This window comes from Dermacentor albipictus, chromosome 5, assembly GCF_038994185.2.
Source record: "Dermacentor albipictus isolate Rhodes 1998 colony chromosome 5, USDA_Dalb.pri_finalv2, whole genome shotgun sequence".
In the NCBI taxonomy this organism is placed as follows: Eukaryota; Metazoa; Arthropoda; class Arachnida; order Ixodida; family Ixodidae; genus Dermacentor; species Dermacentor albipictus.
In genome coordinates, this window is record NC_091825.1 from 77,350,558 (window position 1) to 77,368,209 (window position 17,652).

General features: G+C 48.2%; 1 protein-coding gene across 1 annotated transcript; it reads right to left on the minus strand.

Moving 5' to 3' along the window:
• Positions 1-13,927: 13,927 nt before the first annotated feature.
• Positions 13,928-17,421, minus strand: LOC139060499 (uncharacterized). Its single transcript, XM_070539656.1, has 2 exons — positions 17,306-17,421; positions 13,928-16,152 (listed from the first exon to the last, which is right to left on the minus strand). The coding sequence occupies exons 1-2, from the start codon at positions 17,345-17,347 to the stop codon at positions 14,143-14,145; spliced, it is 2,052 nt and encodes a 683-aa protein (XP_070395757.1). The 5' UTR covers positions 17,348-17,421; the 3' UTR covers positions 13,928-14,142.
• Positions 17,422-17,652: the final 231 nt, after the last annotated feature.

Consider the following 17,652-nt stretch of genomic DNA (forward strand, 5'->3'; position numbering starts at 1 on the left):
CTTCTGCTGTTGATGATGATGATAATAGTGATGATGATGATAATATATTGGTATCCGCTTTGAAACGGCTTGAGTTAGTCAGGTATGCTACACAAGCTTTACATTATAGCATTTCTGTTTACATCTCCTTCATCTTTCATCTCTTCTTCAAACCCCGCAGGGGCATCTGCGCAAGCAGGCGTTTGGTGTGTTGCGCCACCACGTACCCGAGCACACGAGGGTTGGACCCACCCGCGTGTAGCCGTGCACGGCTTAGCCGTGTCTGGGGAAAAGGGGATCCTGGGGGTTGAGCCGAAGCTGGGTGTTTGGACCTTTAAGGCCCCCCGGCGGAGGCAACACACCTCTTCGGCCTCGGCTTCACATAGACGGCACCTCCAGGCTGACCCACCTGGAGGAAATCGGCAGTCGCCTTTTCCTGTCTCTCTCTTCCTACAACCTTCATCTTTCCCTTACTTTCCACCTTTCCTGTCTCCTGCTCTCTTCTTTTTACTTCTTTTTTTCCTGGCGGCAAGGGTTAACCCTGTGTGGCTATCCAACCTTGGGTACACCATATTCGGTTATAGTGACGGCGTACGACTGGCGTCGTGCAGACTTGTATGCAAGCTCTGCCGCGTCCCCTCGATGGGCTCCGTGGTGGGCGGTCGGCGCTGTCGCCGAAAATATAAATTTTTTCATGGAAACTTCTTTCCCCTCCCTTGCTGATCGCCCTCAGAAACGAGGGCGCACCGAAGATCTCTTCCAGTTTTTTGGCCGCCAAACCCAGAATTTTCCCCGCTTTCACGTTATCCTTTCTGAAAAGCCAAACAAAGTAGTCCGAAACATCTCACCATTCCTTGTTTCAAAATCCCTGACTGATGTTTTTGGTCCAGGTTACAAGGTGTCGAGGATGGCAAGCGGCGACCTCCTCTTGGAACTTTGCGACGTAAAACAATATGAGAAACTAACGCAACTAGTGTCATTCGGGGAGACCCCTATAACAGTAACCCCACACCGTACAATGAACACCATCCGTGGTGTTGTGTCAGATGATGGTTTGCTTGAGCTGACTGAAGCAGAACTCCTGGAGGGTTTCAGCGAACAAAATGTGATCAATGTCAAAAGAATTAAGATGAGGCGGGATGGTAAAGAGATTCAGACGAAGCACCTAATAGTTACTTTTGGATCAAGTATCTTGCCCGAGTCAATCGAGGCCGGGTATATCAAGCTTCGTGTAAGACCGTATGTACCAAATCCTTTGAGATGTTTCAAATGCCAACGTTTCGGCCACAGCTCACAGAGCTGCCGAGGCCGCCAAACATGTGCGAAATGCAGTGCCCTTGAACACGCCACTGAAGCATGTAAGAAGTCTCTACACTGTGTAAACTGTGATGGGGATCACGCCGCGTACTCACGGTCCTGCCCCTCCTGGAAGAAGGAAAAAGAAATTGTAACCATAAAAGTAAAAGAGAATATATCGTTCAAAGAGGCACGAAGGCGGGTAGCATACCTGCCAAAGAAAAGCTTTGCCGAAGTGGCGCGTCAGGGGGCAGCGTCACAACGGCCTCCGGTGGCTGTCCGACCCACAAGCAGTGAGTCGGCAGTCACGCCATCTGCCCCCGCGGCGGTTGCAGCTAGCGCTGCTCCGTCTACCCAGCAGACGGGGCCACCGACCCCGAAGGTGAGCGCAGCCGAGGCTGCCCCACCCTCCCCGGCCCCTTCCAGCGCTGGCAACAGCCGGCGCAGCCAAATTCCTCAGGGAGCCCCATCGACCTCCGGGCTGATGGGCGCTGGGGTCTTTCCCTCCAAGGCGGGACTCTCTCTGAAAACTTCTCGCTCGCAAGAGCACGTGTCCGGCGCCTCACAAGAGGCAATGGACACAACACCTATCCTCAAGGCGCACCAAGCGCCTAAGGAGCGGCGAGGCTCCCTCGAATGCTCCAGAAAGGGCAAAACTCCCGTTACAGGTCCTCGAAAGGGCTCTGTAATTTAATCATTGTAATTTCCATAATCACTACTTCTGTTTCTGTACACACAGCACCTATTAACTCCCAATATGGATACACAAATAATTCAATGGAACGTCAGAGGTCTTCCCAGAAACCTTGATGATGTGCAGGAACTTATACGAAAACACAATCCAAAAGTGCTGTGTTTACAGGAAACACATTTAAAAAACAAACACACAAACTTTCTTCGACAGTATCTAACTTTTCGCAAAGATCGCGATGATGCCGTCGCATCATCGGGCGGTGTTGCCATAGTCACTCATAGAAGTATAGCGTGCCAACCTTTACAGCTACAAACGCCCCTTGAAGCAGTGGCGGTTCGAGCTGTCCTACTAAACAAACTCATCACCATTTGCTCGCTTTACATACCCCCGCATTACCAACTAAACAAACATGAATTTCAGTCCTTGATAGATCAATTGCCAGAGCCCTATGTTGTTCTTGGCGATCTCAATGCGCACAGCAGCCTGTGGGGAGACTCTCGTATCGATGCGCGAGGTCGTCTCGTTGAACAGCTCCTTTTTTCGTCCGGTGCGTGCCTTCTAAATAAGAAAGAACCCACATATTACTCTCTTGCAAACAGAACCTTTTCGTCAATAGATCTTAGTATAGTTTCCGCGTCTATACTACTCGAACTCGAATGGGAAGTTACCAACAATCCTTACGGAAGCGACCACTTCCCCATACTGCTAAAAACACATAAAGAAACAGAATGTCTACCACAGGCTCCTAGGTGGAAGATCGATACAGCCGACTGGGAGAAGTTCCGAAACTTAACTAGTATCTCATGGAATGACATGTCTTGTTTAGGAATTGATGCTGCTGTGCAGTATCTCACAGCCTTCATTATAGATATTGCAACTAAATGCATATCAGAGATAAATGGCTTGGCATACAAACGGCGTGTCCCGTGGTGGAACGACGATTGTAGGATCGCTCGTAAAAAACAGAACAAAGCGTGGGGGCTGCTACGCGCGTCTCCCACTGCGGAGAATCTTATTAACTTTAAGAAAATAAAGACCCAGGGCAGGAGAACCCGCCGACAGGCTAGAAGAGAAAGTTGGAAGAAGCTTTTATCGAGTATAAATTCCTATACAGATGAGGCCAAAGTCTGGAACAAGGTTATTAGGATAAGAGGGCGACAAACATATTCACTAGCTGTGGTAAACACACAAGGCGATACACTAAATGACCAGGCAGACTCACTTGGGGAGCACTTTGAGCGAGTGTCGAGCTCAACGCACTATTCCCAATCCTTTCTTAAACATAAAGAAATAGTAGAGCGTAAGCCAATCATACGAAAGTGTAGGCAGAATGAACCGTATAATCGGCCTTTCGGTATTGCCGAGTTGAGAGCTGCCTTGAACACATGTAAAAGCACTGCACCGGGACCAGACAGAGTCATGTATGACATGATCAGACGCCTACATACTGACGCACAAGCTACACTTCTTACACTATACAATACTATTTGGGCTTCGGGATACCTCCCATCCACATGGCAAGAAGCGATTGTGGTCCCTGTCCTAAAGCAGGGAAAAGACCCTTCCTTGGCGGCAAGTTACCGTCCGATAGCTCTAACTAATTGTCTGTGTAAGCTTTTTGAAAAAATGATAAATCGCAGACTTATACATTTTCTTGAGCTCAACAATATACTCGATCCTTATCAGTGTGGATTCCGAGAAGGGCGGTCCACAACCGATCATCTTGTGCGCATGGAAGGAAATATCCGTGATGCCTATATACATAAACAGTTTTTTCGATCGATATTCCTCGATATGGAGAAGGCGTATGACACGGCATGGCGTTACGGGATCTTGCGAGACCTGTCGGAAATTGGTATCCGTGGAAATATGCTGAACACAATTGAAAGCTATTTGTCAAATCGTACCTTCCGAGTAAAAGTCGGCAATGAACTCTCACGTCCCTTTACGCAGGAAACTGGTGTACCCCAGGGAGGCGTGCTCACCTGCACTCTCTTTATCGTCAAGATGAACACACTACGTGCTTCACTACCACCTGCCATTTTTTACTTCGTATACGTAGACGATATACAAATAGGCTTCAAATCCTGCAACCTCACAGTATGCGAAAGACAGGTACAGCAGGGCTTGAACAAGGTTTCCAAGTGGGCAGACGAAAACGGATTTAAGGTCAACCCCCACAAAAGTTCTTGTGTTCTCTTCACAAGAAAGAGAGGCCTGGTCCCAGATCCTTGTGTAGAACTGGGCGGACACCAAATTCCTGTCAGCAAAGAACACAAATTCCTTGGTGTTATTCTTGACTCTAGGCTCACTTTCATTCCTCACATAAAACATCTTAAAGAAAAATGTCTAAAAACAATGAACCTACTTAAAATCCTATCCCACACAACATGGGGTAGCGACAGGAAGTGCCTGTTGAATCTTTACAGGAGCCTAGTTCGGTCACGAATAGACTATGGAGCCGCAGTATATCACTCTGCTGCCCCGAGCGCGCTAAAGATGTTAGACCCCGTACACCATATGGGAATCCGTCTGGCCACTGGCGCATTTAGAACAAGCCCTGTCGAAAGTTTGTATGTTGAGTCCGATGAGTGGTCACTCCATTTTCGGAGAACTTACATCAGCTTCAACTATTTTCTGAAAGTGCGCTCTAATAAGGAACATCCGTGTTTCACAACCGTTAACGACTTGACATGTGAAACACTTTTTCATAACAGACCCTCTATGAGACTACTTTTCTCACTGCGTGCAAGGGAACTTAGCCCGGAAATGGATGTCCCAGTTCTCGAACAACGCCTAATGCCTCCAGCTAAGCTAGTACCACCCTGGGAGTGGCAGCTGATAGAGTGTGACACATCCTTTGTACAGGTCACTAAACATGCGCCAGAGACACATATCAAAATGCACTTCTTGGAGCTCCAGTACAAGTACTCGTGCACAGAGTTTTATACAGACGCTTCTAAGTCGCATGCCGGGGTGTCCTACGCAGCCATTGGCCCATCCTTCTCGGAATCTGGTGTACTGCACCCTGAAACAAGCATATTTACGGCTGAGGCCCATGCACTATTGTCGGCTGTGAAACATATCAGAAAATCAAATATTCAAAAAACAATTTTATTTACAGACTCCTTAAGCGTCGTAAAAGCCTTGAAGTCACACTGTAAACACAGAAACCCCGTAATTACTGAGCTCTATTCCGTCCTCTGTAGAGCGTATATGTCTAACCAGCATGTCATTATATGCTGGGTGCCTGGACATAGGGGCATCGAAGGTAACGTTCTAGCAGACCAGATGGTCACATCAATTTCATTGCATACAGTCAGTCCTACTGCTTCGGTCCCTGTCACGGACCTGAAGCCTTTTTTAAGAAGGAAACTGCGAAACCACTGGCAACGTAAGTGGGACGCAGAAGTAAATAACAAACTGCACGTGATAAAGCCACAATTAGGTTTCTGGCCTCCTGTAACAAAATCCCGCAGGACAGATGTCCTATTCTGCCGTCTAAGAATAGGACACACATTTAGCACGCATAACTATTTACTCACTGAAAATGATCCTCCAACCTGCGGTAGATGCGGGGAGAGGCTGACCGTCCTCCACGTCCTCCTGGAGTGTCGGGAAGCTGAATATGAAAGAAAGAAACATTTTCCCTTAGCATACCGACAGCACATCCCCCTTCATCCTGTTATGTTACTCGGCCCAGAACCTTTATTTGACACCAACGCAGTCCTAAGTTTTCTGAAAGATGTTGTCTTGCATGTTTTTAGCCCCACATGTTCGTAGCGGGTCCTGTCTTCAGAGGATGACGCTGCGATAGCTTTTTCGTATCGCACATGCCTATAGGCCCTTGTGTTTCAAGGGCTCTGGCGAGGCAGCAGTGCTCCAAGTAATTTTGACATCCTATATTATTCTACTTTGCATCATTCTTCTACGATGGATTTTAATGTTCATAGTGTTCGCCATTTGTCATCGCCATAATTTTATAACAAGGTAATTTTACGCACTTTACAGCAACGTTACTAGATTAGTTTCAGTTGTCAAACTCCGCCGCGGCACCTGACCCCTTTCTGTCGCGCCCGCGGGGTGGCGCGCGCGACACTATCGGCCCGAAGGCGGGCGGTGCGCGCAACGTTTGTGCGGGCGGACAGAGACGCCGATGAGCGCAGCAGTGTGCCACGTTTTGCTCGTGTTTCTGATTTGTATGCCAGGAAAATTCTGCTCGCCTTGTGAGCAAACATGCCTGCAATGGTACAATGAAACGGCAATGAAACAAGAAAAACCACGAGAAAGAGATGAAGTGATAGCTAGGGAGGGTGCCGCGCCCTTCCTATCACTTTGTCTGTTTTCACTCCTGTTTTTTTGTGTTTTATTAAAAACTTGCGAGCATTCTACGACGAAATAGTGTACCAGGCCACCAGCTTTGAACTTCGTGCGCATTTCCCAAGGGCTATAAACTTGTTGCACTAATCATTTCAGGTCATCAAATATTTTTCGGAACAGCTAAACTTGACAGAACAGAGTGCAATTCAAAAGAACCTGAAGCTTTTTGCATCACAACAAACGACAATGTCGCTGCGAGTAACTTTGATGTCGACTTTAGACATTGTCGATGATCTGCCGCGTCCAGTTGCGCTCTATGTTTCGACAGCCAGTCAAGATTCACTGGAGGTAAGGCACACTGTTCACATTTGTTGTGACTGCATACACGTTGCACTGTTTTCTAGGAAATTCCCTCACTCATGTTTTTTCAGCAATAGATTGGGCTAGTGCGTTCCTTCGATTGTGATGAGTCCCATCCTACTGTAATCAACTTCCCGCAGATTCCGCCTTCTAAGCCTGTATACACCTGTTAAAACAGCGCTACGTGCTAGTGTGGAAGGTATGTCAGGCCCTGTCTGTGCTCGTCGGCGTCATCGACACATTTAAGCAGATGAGAGAAGCCTGCCAGTAAAAAAAAAAAAAGTTTTCGCAATGCCATTGAGGCGGCTTTGATAAGTTGCCTGGAGCCAAGCAGCTCACCAGAATGTGCTTGCAATGAGCACACTTATGCTCGAGGAAACATAAGGGACAATGCTGTTTATTATCTGTGTGGATATGTCATTCATAAAGTCAGAAAGGGCGCACCATGTGATCTATGCATAGCGCACATAAGCTCTGTAATCCCAGAAGTTGTCTGCGACAGTTACTTAATTGAGTACAGAAGTCTCAAGCAAGGTTCCTTAAAGCACCCGACGCCGAAGATGCTGGGCTTTATGAAGACTGCTAACAAAAGTGTGTCAGCTTCCCTGGATGAGGCAGGCCTTTACGGAGATATATTTTGGAAGGTTTTAGATGATATAGAGGGGTGCTGCCTTTCTCTTCTTGGTTGTGCAGAGCATTTGTTCGCGTTCACGTGCGAAGTACTGAATTTCTTCATTGTTATGCGGATGCATTTGTACTCCAGGGATACAAACTGTGATCTAGAAAGCAGTCACAAGGTAGCTGTAGCAACCAAGAAAGCGCGTCTTTTGTGAATATCGATGCATAATGTGACCATATTCTATAAAACCCAAAGTGGGACGCGGGGGCGGGGGGGCGGGAAGGTTAGGCAGGTAGGTAGACACGAAGGGACCATTCAATCATACATTTTTATTTCAAACACGCAAAAGCCATTTTCGTTTTTCTAAATCAACCCGTGCGAAAAGTTTCTCCTTCTTTAATACTTCTGGCTGGAATGTATTTTCTTTAGAAAATGTTCCTTTTTGCAAAGATGCGCAAAGAATTGCTCGCACGTCATGCGTACATTTACCTTTAGCACAAGCATGGCTTTTAGTGTCGCCACTTTAAGCTGCGTCTTCTCTGCGGTCCATATCTTGTTCAAGAGAGAAAACACCCTCTCTACGGGTGCATTTGTACCTGGCAGGCACACGCAATATTCCAGCACGGTCATCAAGTTCTCGCAAGTTTGGGGAGGCCACGGTCAGGCAGTGCTGCCGTACTGTGGTGGATAGAGCGGATAAAGCCACTAGTGATGGAGACAAGGTATCTTTCTAGGCCGCTCCGAAAACATACGATTTCGAAAGCAGAAAAAGGAGAAAATAAACTTGCTCGCGTTGCTCGCACCGCCCATGTTTCAAAGGACATGATCCTGAGAGCTATTTATCAACCAACGCTTCGTTCGGGAAAGCCAAAGCGGGACAAAACGCCGTCCCACAAGTACCTCAGTGGGACACCGGGACCATGGCCGCAAAAGCGGGACTGTCCCGCCTAAATCGGGACGTCTGGTCACTTTATCGATGCATCATGCTTAGATTCATCAATCCGGCGTTGTACCGGTCCTATAATTTTTTTCATCTGTACATAAAACATGCCACAAATGAAAAGCCTCACTGTCCTCTTCATTCACCTATTAGCTCCTTTTTACAGAGTGCACAATGTAAAAATGCTATTCTTTGAATACTTAGCACCACGAAAAGCAGCAAAAGAAAAGAAAAAACTGGCATTGAGTCGGCGGCGCGCTGCTGCCTTGGGAAGCTTCTGTAGCCAACCGGGCCAACCGTGGCGGCAGCGCCACCTCGCGAGTGGAGACGGCAGAGGGTCACGTTCTCGCGCCGCTCCCAGGCGGAGTTTTACAACTGAAAAGTATCTAGTAGCGATGCTTTACAGCGAATATTTTTAGACCACTTTACAGCCAAGTCACATCTTCCATAATACATCGTCAACATTACCACTTGTCATGGCGCTCTTTGGCCAAACCTGGCCCTTGCGCCACAAAAAACCACACATCATCATCTCTTCTTCAAAATTTGTCTATCTATCTTGTACGACTATCTATGCATATATACAACCTATCCGGTCGTGTCAATTTATTACGTGCTTTTTTTTTCACCAATACTCTACACGTCTTTCACTTATCTCGACTGCTGACCAGTTGGTGCTCCTGCCCACTTTAAATCTAAGCGCTTATCGAAGGCATACGTTACCTTCGGGTCTCATTCGGTGAATCATTTTGCATTCCATTAAGAAGTGATGACCGGTCTCCGGATTTTTCGTTGCAGCATACACATGCGTCACCTTGTTGCGAGTATTGGCTCCGCGAGATGGAACAGAGTCGCCGCCTGGCGGACACTGGCTGAACCACGGATATTGTGGAGTGCGCAACGGAACTACATCTTTATATGTGCGCGTGTAGCGTGAATGTCTTTAAAGGTCGTTTCTTCCATAGTTGCAGACCCCGCAAATGCTGGTCTGTATTTTTTTTTATGGTGAGCAAAGCAACTTCGCTTTGCGCTTTCGTCTTTGTGCTAGTATGACTGTGTAGTATGATCAGTGACTGCTCGCGTTGAGCGCGCGATGTATAATTGTCGCAGTCTCCGCGCGCAGCAGTCGCATCAATTTTATTACAGCCTCGTGTTTCGAGTGCATCCCAAAAAAGTAGTTTACCTCCGATAGGACTTATTCTTGGGCATGTTGGTGCTTAGATTTCCTAGGTATACTTCGTGGCGCAAGATAGATTTCTTGAAAAGGCACAGAAGAAAGGAAGACAGTCAAGCACTTCACTGTCTTCGTTTCTTCTGTCCCTCCTCAAGAAATGTATTTTGCGCCACAAAGTAGGCCTAGGTAGTTTACCTCGATTTTAACAAATGAAGCGGTAGCAGTGAGACGTGAATTCTTCGCTTTAGCGACTTGCCAGGATGTGTTGATCACTTAGCAATATCTGCGATACCACGAAAGACGAACGCGTTGAGGCTAAAATCGCTCATTAGTAGAAAAAAGTGCAGGCACGCTTATATCACATCGTGTCGCCACCTTATATTACAAATGCATTATAATTGCGATAATTTCATGCGTGTGTGCGTGCGTGTGCGTATGCGTGTGTGTGTGGGGGGGGGGGGGATCACCGCTACTGCCGCTGATAATAGCGGTGGCTCTATCACAAGTCTTAAAGCGTAATGGAGCAGTGCTTCAGATAGGATGTATTAAAGACAACAGACACAAAAATTCGTCCTACCTGAAGCGCTGATGGACTACCTTCTAAAAATGCACCAACCAGCCCGTTTCGGCACCCTCTTTCCAACATCAATCTTAACTGTGCCAAGGCACAACAGACGTGATTTCACTTCATTGTCAATCTTTCATCATCAGCAACCTATGTCCACTGTATAACGAAAGCCTCTCCTAGCGATCTTCAATTACCCCTGCCTCGCGCTAGCTGACTGGAGCTTGCGCCTGCAGATTTCCTAATTTCACCAGCCCACCTAATTTTCTGCCGTCCTCGACTGCGCTTCCCTTCCCTCGGCATACATTCTGCAACTCTAATGTTCTTCCACTTATCTGTTCTACGATCATATGACCTGCCCCGCTCCATTTTTAAGAGTGGAGTCCTAGGGCATCCGTTCCTGCGGTGAGCGTCGACGTGGGCATCGTCCCGCGGCGTCGTCGTAAGCGAGCGACGGAGCACAGCGACGGATGAAAGAGCAAATGCGGAGCACAGATGAAAGGTGGCAGTAGCGAGGAGATCGCGACGAGGAAAGCGGTGGAGGAGGAATGGGGAAAGTGAGAGAAGGAAAGCGTATATGCAGTGCAAGACGGGCTCTGCGGCGTTTCGCTACGAGATGGCGCCACAGTAGCGCGCGTCGCCTGTTCATCGACGACGGCGAGATTGCGCTACAGTCGCGGGCCTCCACCAATAGCATACATGGAGACAAAGCGCCACATGAGCGGAGGTCTGTCTGCGGCGGCTCCTGTGAATCGCGCACACGCGTCACGCACGGGCTGCCTCTAGCCATCTCTCGATTAGCGAGGAATTCGCGCCACATCTCGCTTCGTTTTCAATGTGCCGTACGAGATAGATTGCCCGCGCCAGCCAATATATGGCGAAACAAAAACACGTATACCGCTGAGCTCAAGTTTCACATTGTGGAGTATCGTAGTAATCTGTGAATATTTTTTATGCGAAGCATATTACGAGGGCTCAACCCAGCTCCTCAGGCGCGGCGGTGACCATGAAATCACGTGACACCGTGACGTCACGACAGAGGAGAAGTGGCTTTGGCTCAACTCTTGCAAGACGGGCTGGGTGGGAATCGAACCAGGGTCTCCGGAGTGTGGGACGGAGACGCTACCACTGAGCCACGAGTACAACGCTTCAAAGCGGTACAAAAGCGCCTCTAGTGAATGCGGTGTTGCCTTAGAAACGCGCTGTTTCTAAGGCGTGCGTCTCTTGCTCAGGCGCACATTTCGTTGCCGCGCCGAACGCTGCTTTGCTCGACGCTCACCGCGTCCAATGCGGGGCGCGTAGTCGCTGCCCTGTAGCCCATTGTCTTACACCCCTTGGCGGGTCGACGGGAACGCTGTCGCGTTCCACTCTTGAAGGCGAAGAAGTAATGCATGAGTTGTTTCTTCGTCTAGCCGAACCAAATATAGCCAAGCAACAGCAGTTCACCAGGCTAAACAGTGGTTCAACAACTAAAATAAAGGCTAGTATGCTTCGCATCCTGGGCTTAACCTTACCTAAGCCACAGCCATTTTTTTCTCATGACGTGAACTAGACTATTGGATATTGCAGTTTGCTTTCTGATTGACACTGCTCTCTTCCTGTCTCCTAACGCTACGCCTTACTATAGAGCGTGTTTCTTTAGCTGGACGAAATTGTTTAAAGATTGCCTGTGGCAGATTCTAACCCTTCATCTAAATTACTTGATCAGGCGGCCATTAGCTCTACGAGAAATCAAAAAGTTCAATTGAATATATAATGTAATTAAGCGAACTAACTTTTTCATTATTTACATTACGCCACGCATTTCAATTTACGAATTATAGCTGCTTAGTTCATACGTCGTATCCACTTAAAACGAATTCTCTGAACAGCGCCAATTCCGAGATACTAATTTTCAAAGTGTACGTCGAAATGTATTGGCATTCCAGTTACTTTGGTGCTTCAATGCATAAAGTGAAATTTGCACTTAAAAACGCCGAAAATTAGTGGAAGGTAACTCTCACTTTTTTTGCATTTTGAATTTCCTATGATCTAAATATGATATGATATGATAAATTCTATGAGTGAGCAGGGCTCAGTCCTCGGTCCTCTGCTTTTCCTCATTTATATTAACGATTTACCATCTTGCGTTTCCTCATCCGTTCATTTGTTTGCCGATGATTGCGTAATCTTTCGAGAAATAAAAGGTCCAAACTACGCCGCTCTTCTTCAAACTGATATTAACGCAGTCTTTGAGTGGTGCAATACATGGCTTATAGAACTCAACATTAAAGAAATCAAATTCATGCGAGTGTCTAGATAGATTATTAGTTTACCCATTTATCGCTTAAATAATGCACTACGCGAAAGCGTATCTTCATATAAGTACCTCGGAGTTCACATAAGTAGCAATCTAACATGGGATACTCACATCTCTCATGTTGTCTCCAAGCAACGCTATTCGCATGCTCGGATATCTTAGTCGTAACTTTGTCTCTCAAACTAATGCTATATAAAACACTCATTCGCCCTAAGTTAGAATATGCTGCTGTGGTTTGGGATCCACATTATAATAATCTGGTACATTCGCTTGAAATGGTGCAAAATATTTCGGTCCGTTTTATACTCTCTGATTACAATCGAATCGCGAGCATCACGGCAATAAAAGCTAACCTTAATCTACCTACGCTTGCTTCACGACGTGTGATGCTTCGCTTAAGCCTTTTTCACAAACTGTATCATCATCACTACCTGCGCGACTAACTAATCCTTCCTCCCCATTACGTCTCTCGCCGTCTGGCTCATGCTCATAAAGTTGGCATTCTGTTGTGTAAAATAGAATCATTCCTACAGTCCTACATACCACGCCCATCAAATGATTCGGCACGATTCGACAAATGATCACGGCAATAAAAGCTAACCTTAATCTACCTACGCTTGCTTCACGACGTGTGATGCTTCGCTTAAGCCTTTTTCACAAACTGTATCATCATCACTACCTGCGCGACTAACTAATCCTTCCTCCCCGTTACGTCTCTCGCCGTCTGGCTCATGCTCATAAAGTTGGCATTCTGTTGTGTAAAATAGAATCATTCCTACAGTCCTACATACCACGCCCATCAAATGATTCGGCACGATTCGGCAAATGATCACGGCAATAAAAGCTAACCTTAATCTACCTACGCTTGCTTCACGACGTGTGATGCTTCGCTTAAGCCTTTTTCACAAACTGTATCATCATCACTACCTGCGCGACTAACTAATCCTTCCTCCCCGTTACGTCTCTCGCCGTCTGGCTCATGCTCATAAAGTTGGCATTCTGTTGTGTAAAATAGAATCATTCCTACAGTCCTACATACCACGCCCATCAAACGATTGGATTTGTCACTTCATTAACCAATGCTGTCTAACACCTTGTTGTATTTATGCCTCTTTATAGCTATTGCTCTATAATTAGAAACACTGGACTGTTTCTTTGTATATATAGTATTTCTTGTAACAGGTATTCTGCCTCATTATAACTATTATCGCATAATTAGAAACATTGTGCTGCTTCTTGTATATTTAAGATGTTGTTGTATTCCTGTATTTTATATCACTCCCCTCTGTAATGTATGTTGGCCCTGAGGGTATAATAAATAAATAAATAAATAAATAAAAATAAATCTTGGTTGGCGTACATCATCTGTTCACGTGACTTTTTTAGGTCTGTGTATTCTATGGCATGCTTAGAGTAGAGAAAAGACGGGGAATGCGGGAGATGGCAATTCAAGACGATGAGCAAAACGTGAACAAGGTGAATGCAGGAGCCAACGTTTCGACAAGTGGACTTGTCTTCTTCAAGGCCTTGAAGAAGACAAGTCCACTTGTCGAAACGTTGGCTCCTGCATTCACTTGAAGAAGACAAGTCCACTTGTCGAAACGTTGGCTCCTGCATTCACCTTGTTCACGTTTTGCTCATCATGCTTAAAGTAGTAGTTCTAGATCAAATGTCGCTCGAAGACGATGTTGCAGGCCTTCTTTATTTAAACGACCCTAAAAAACTCACAAGAGTTAACATAAGTCTACGTCTAACGTTCACATCGTACTGCCTGTAGACACAGACAACAAAGTTTCGCTTAGTGAGCCCGGTAACAAATGCGGCAATGCCACAAATTCTCCTATCACATCAAACGGCTTTGCGACGGTTTCCACCTGGGCGCGCATGACAAATCGGTCACCACACCGCGCACCTGGCGTCTGGGGCCATGCGCGACGTGTTTTCGCACGAGAACGCCGTCGCGAAATTTACCGTCTGCGATACCGGCAAATCGCAGCGCTGGTGCCCGTTTCCGGAGCACGTTAGAAGGCATGCGTCAACATACATCTGACGCGTGTGAGATACCTCCGTGCCAACGGTGGCGAACGAGCTCAACGCTGGTCCCAGTGCCATCAGGTCGGCAAGTTGCAACGAATACGTCTTCGAGGCACGGTCCAAGTTGAAGCAGCGGATCAGGACGTCCCCGTGGCTTACCATCACCGCGTCCTCCGAGTCGGACGGCCTGAAAAGACCCGTCAGGCCTAGGCTGAGCACCAGGGCGCGTACGAGTGCCAAGCCCAGGAAGCCATAGTTTGCCGCTTCGACGTCGCCATAGTTGAAAAGCGGTGGTACCACGTAGACAGCCGGGACGAATACCGCGTCTTTTCCAGTGAGAACGTTGGGCTCCGCAGAGAGTAGCGGAAACGGCGCACCTGATAAAGCCGGTCGCCTCATGGAGCGCCGCCAGGCAGCGCTAGCCGCTGCGTCAAAGTCGCGCCAGAAGTGGCCCATGGTTTGTGGAAGGTCGGCGTAGTAGGCGTTAAGCTTGGAGACGCCATTCCCGCAAGCTGGAACGCCACGCACGATGCGCGAAAAGGAGAGGCGTTCGACAATCAAGTCCTTATGAACGGCCGATAGCCAGCGTGCCTTGTCGATGTGGTCTAACAAAGCGCCCTTGACGCGCTGCTCCACGAAGGCAGTGACTTTGGCCCGCGACTCAACCTCAGTGCTGACGCTCAGGAAAGGAGCGTGTGCGGCCAGACCGGCAACCTGCTCGACGCAATCGAAGCAGCTGTCTTCCTCTGCGTGCGCCATGCTGCGTGGGTAGGGAGCGAAGCACGCTAACCGGTGCCGGACGAACTCCCAGGCCAGATATGGCTCCAGGTTCCTTTTGCGGAGCAGCACCTCCTCGAGGAACGGCAGAACGGCTCGGTTGACCACTTCGATCTCATCGTTGCCGCTGTACTGCGCCTCGGTTGCCGCGGTAGCGTGTCTGTTGAGCTCGTCCGTCAGGATTTTCGAGCTGAGTCCGTACTCGTCCAGGTCCCGAATGGGTAGCGTAACCGGATGCTGGACTTGGAGGTTTCCCGCATTTCTCAAGGTCGAGACCACCTCGCGCCTGCCTCGCATCACGTCCTTGTCCAGGGTCGCAGTGGTTCCGCCTGTGCGCGACGAGTGTTGAGGGTTCGTTGCCGAGCGCCGTCCCCATCGGATCCACGGCAGCCAGCTCAAGTCCTCCGCGGACCTCAGGAACTGACTATTGATGCCGAGTCGAAGGCGTCTCTTGGACTCTCCCCTGCACACCAGCGCAGCGTCCAACCAGATGATCGCTCCGTCCTGGTAACGGGCCGCCAGTCGGGTCACGAGTTCAGCCGCGCTCTCGTTGGCGCTGAGAATCGTCATCGTCTCGGCGATAACGTCGTCGATATCAATGGCGGCCCTCCGCATGCGACGACGACACGTAGCGTACAGAGAAGCGGCACGGTTCACGGCGGCCCACGGGTCCTCGGCTCGCGGTCGCCAGGCAGCCAGCGCGTCCGCAGCCAGAGCCCGGAGGTAGCTGCGCACGAGAGAGTCGATCGCGTGGCCGTAGCAGAGTCGGTCGCCGCAAACGAATCGCGACAGGCTCGAGCAGGGTGACCCGGCGCTGCTGCTTCCGACGCACGACGCGATGAGGGACGAGTAGTGCTGACACAGAGAAGAGTTGCATGGCACGGCGCTGAGCAACAGCCCGGTGCCCTCGGGAAATTCGACCAGTTGTTCGCGTCGTTCTGCGACGTAGGGACGCAGCGATCTTTGCAGCAGGAAAGCAAGGCCCGTGATGGTGCTGATAATGGCCAAGGCGATGACCGTGGCGCCTGCCCAGCGTTGCAGCTCGTCGCCTCCGCACGTCGCATCAGTGGTGATGAGCGACGGAGCCTCGCTCTCCTGCGGGAGAACATGGCAAGCGGTGCTGCTTAATGACTCTGGAATGGTATTGATTCCGGTCTCTTATGCAGCGGCAGTGGCGGCAACATTTTTTACGCTGTTTGTTTTTTCTGTCTTGTTTATTTTGCGCCTGAGACATGGCAAATCCATTGCTTGAATAATGTGGTGTGTTCAAGCGGCATTAGAACATTTTACTGGGGCTACTTTGCCTAGTCGGGCTATTGATTCTTTGCCCACCGACTGCATTCGCGATAAAGAGCCTCGGATGCGTGCCGAGTCGACTACATTACAGCACCTCTTGCGTGCAGTTCACTTATTTCTGCCTCTAGTTCGGCGTTGTACAGTGGAGTCTTGTATTGACTGGTTTAAACGTAAGATACGCTGTGCCAAAGGCACTGGCTACGACAACTTTTTACGGAACCTCTGTCGCTGGCGTTTAAATTTTTTAGCGCTAAAATAAATAGATAGCGAGAGAATTACTGCATCATGCTTGGATCATGCCATGGAGCCTGGAAATTCCGGAGATACCGGGAAAAGTATCCACGTAAGGAAGTGTTGTCGTTCTAGGACTAGATCTGGCCATGGGCTAATGTGTAAGATGCTCTTAACTGTCCCAAGGAGCTTCGCAGGTGAAGGTAAAACACAGCTCTCTTATCTATTTCCCAGTTAGGCCTTCACGCATTATTTAATTATATTATTGTCTCTCTGGAGATGCGCGTTGAAAAAAAGAAAAACAGACAATGCTTATCCCTCTGGTATTGTTTGTCCGCGGGGTTCCAAACTATCAGTTCACTGAAATGTATACATTTTTTTCTTCTTCTGACAAGTCACTCAACAGAATAAGCAGAAAACTCCTCAAGAAGAACACAAAACTCGACTCGTTGTGCCGAGCTCGCGTTCATTGTCATTGCCGTATGTGACTTCGAGACTAACCGGTGAATTACCGGTGCCCAATGCGTTATTATGCAAACGAACGGCAGAAATGCCGCCTGAGCTCGAAGTGCTTAGCAGCACAATGTTATAGCCCGTATGCCAAGACAGCGGGTGAGCGCTGGCACAACATTGATCAAGTTACAGAACTATTTTTTTTGTTTATATCTAGTGAGATATGGCGTTCGCTGTGTAGATGGGTTATATTTGAGATTGCACTTACGTGTGATTCCCCATGGTATAGCGACGAAAAAATGGAACCCATGGAACGCCTCGCGCTACGAAGTATGGTAGCTGGTGAGCAAGACCTATTCTTCTTCTTCTTTGATTGATGGCATCCGTTCGCCCATGGTTATTCGTTGAATTCTGGAAACAGCCAATGTTGTGGGCCCCGCGATGATAGCCTTGTTGGCGGTACAACGAAAGCGACAGCAAGAAGAAATGTGTCAAAAAATATCGACGACGATTGTCATTGTAAGCAAATAGCACGAAGGAGCGAGCGAACGAACGAATGATTTAGCAAGAAAGAGCGCGAGAGAAGGAGTAAGCGAACGAGAGAGAGAGTAAACA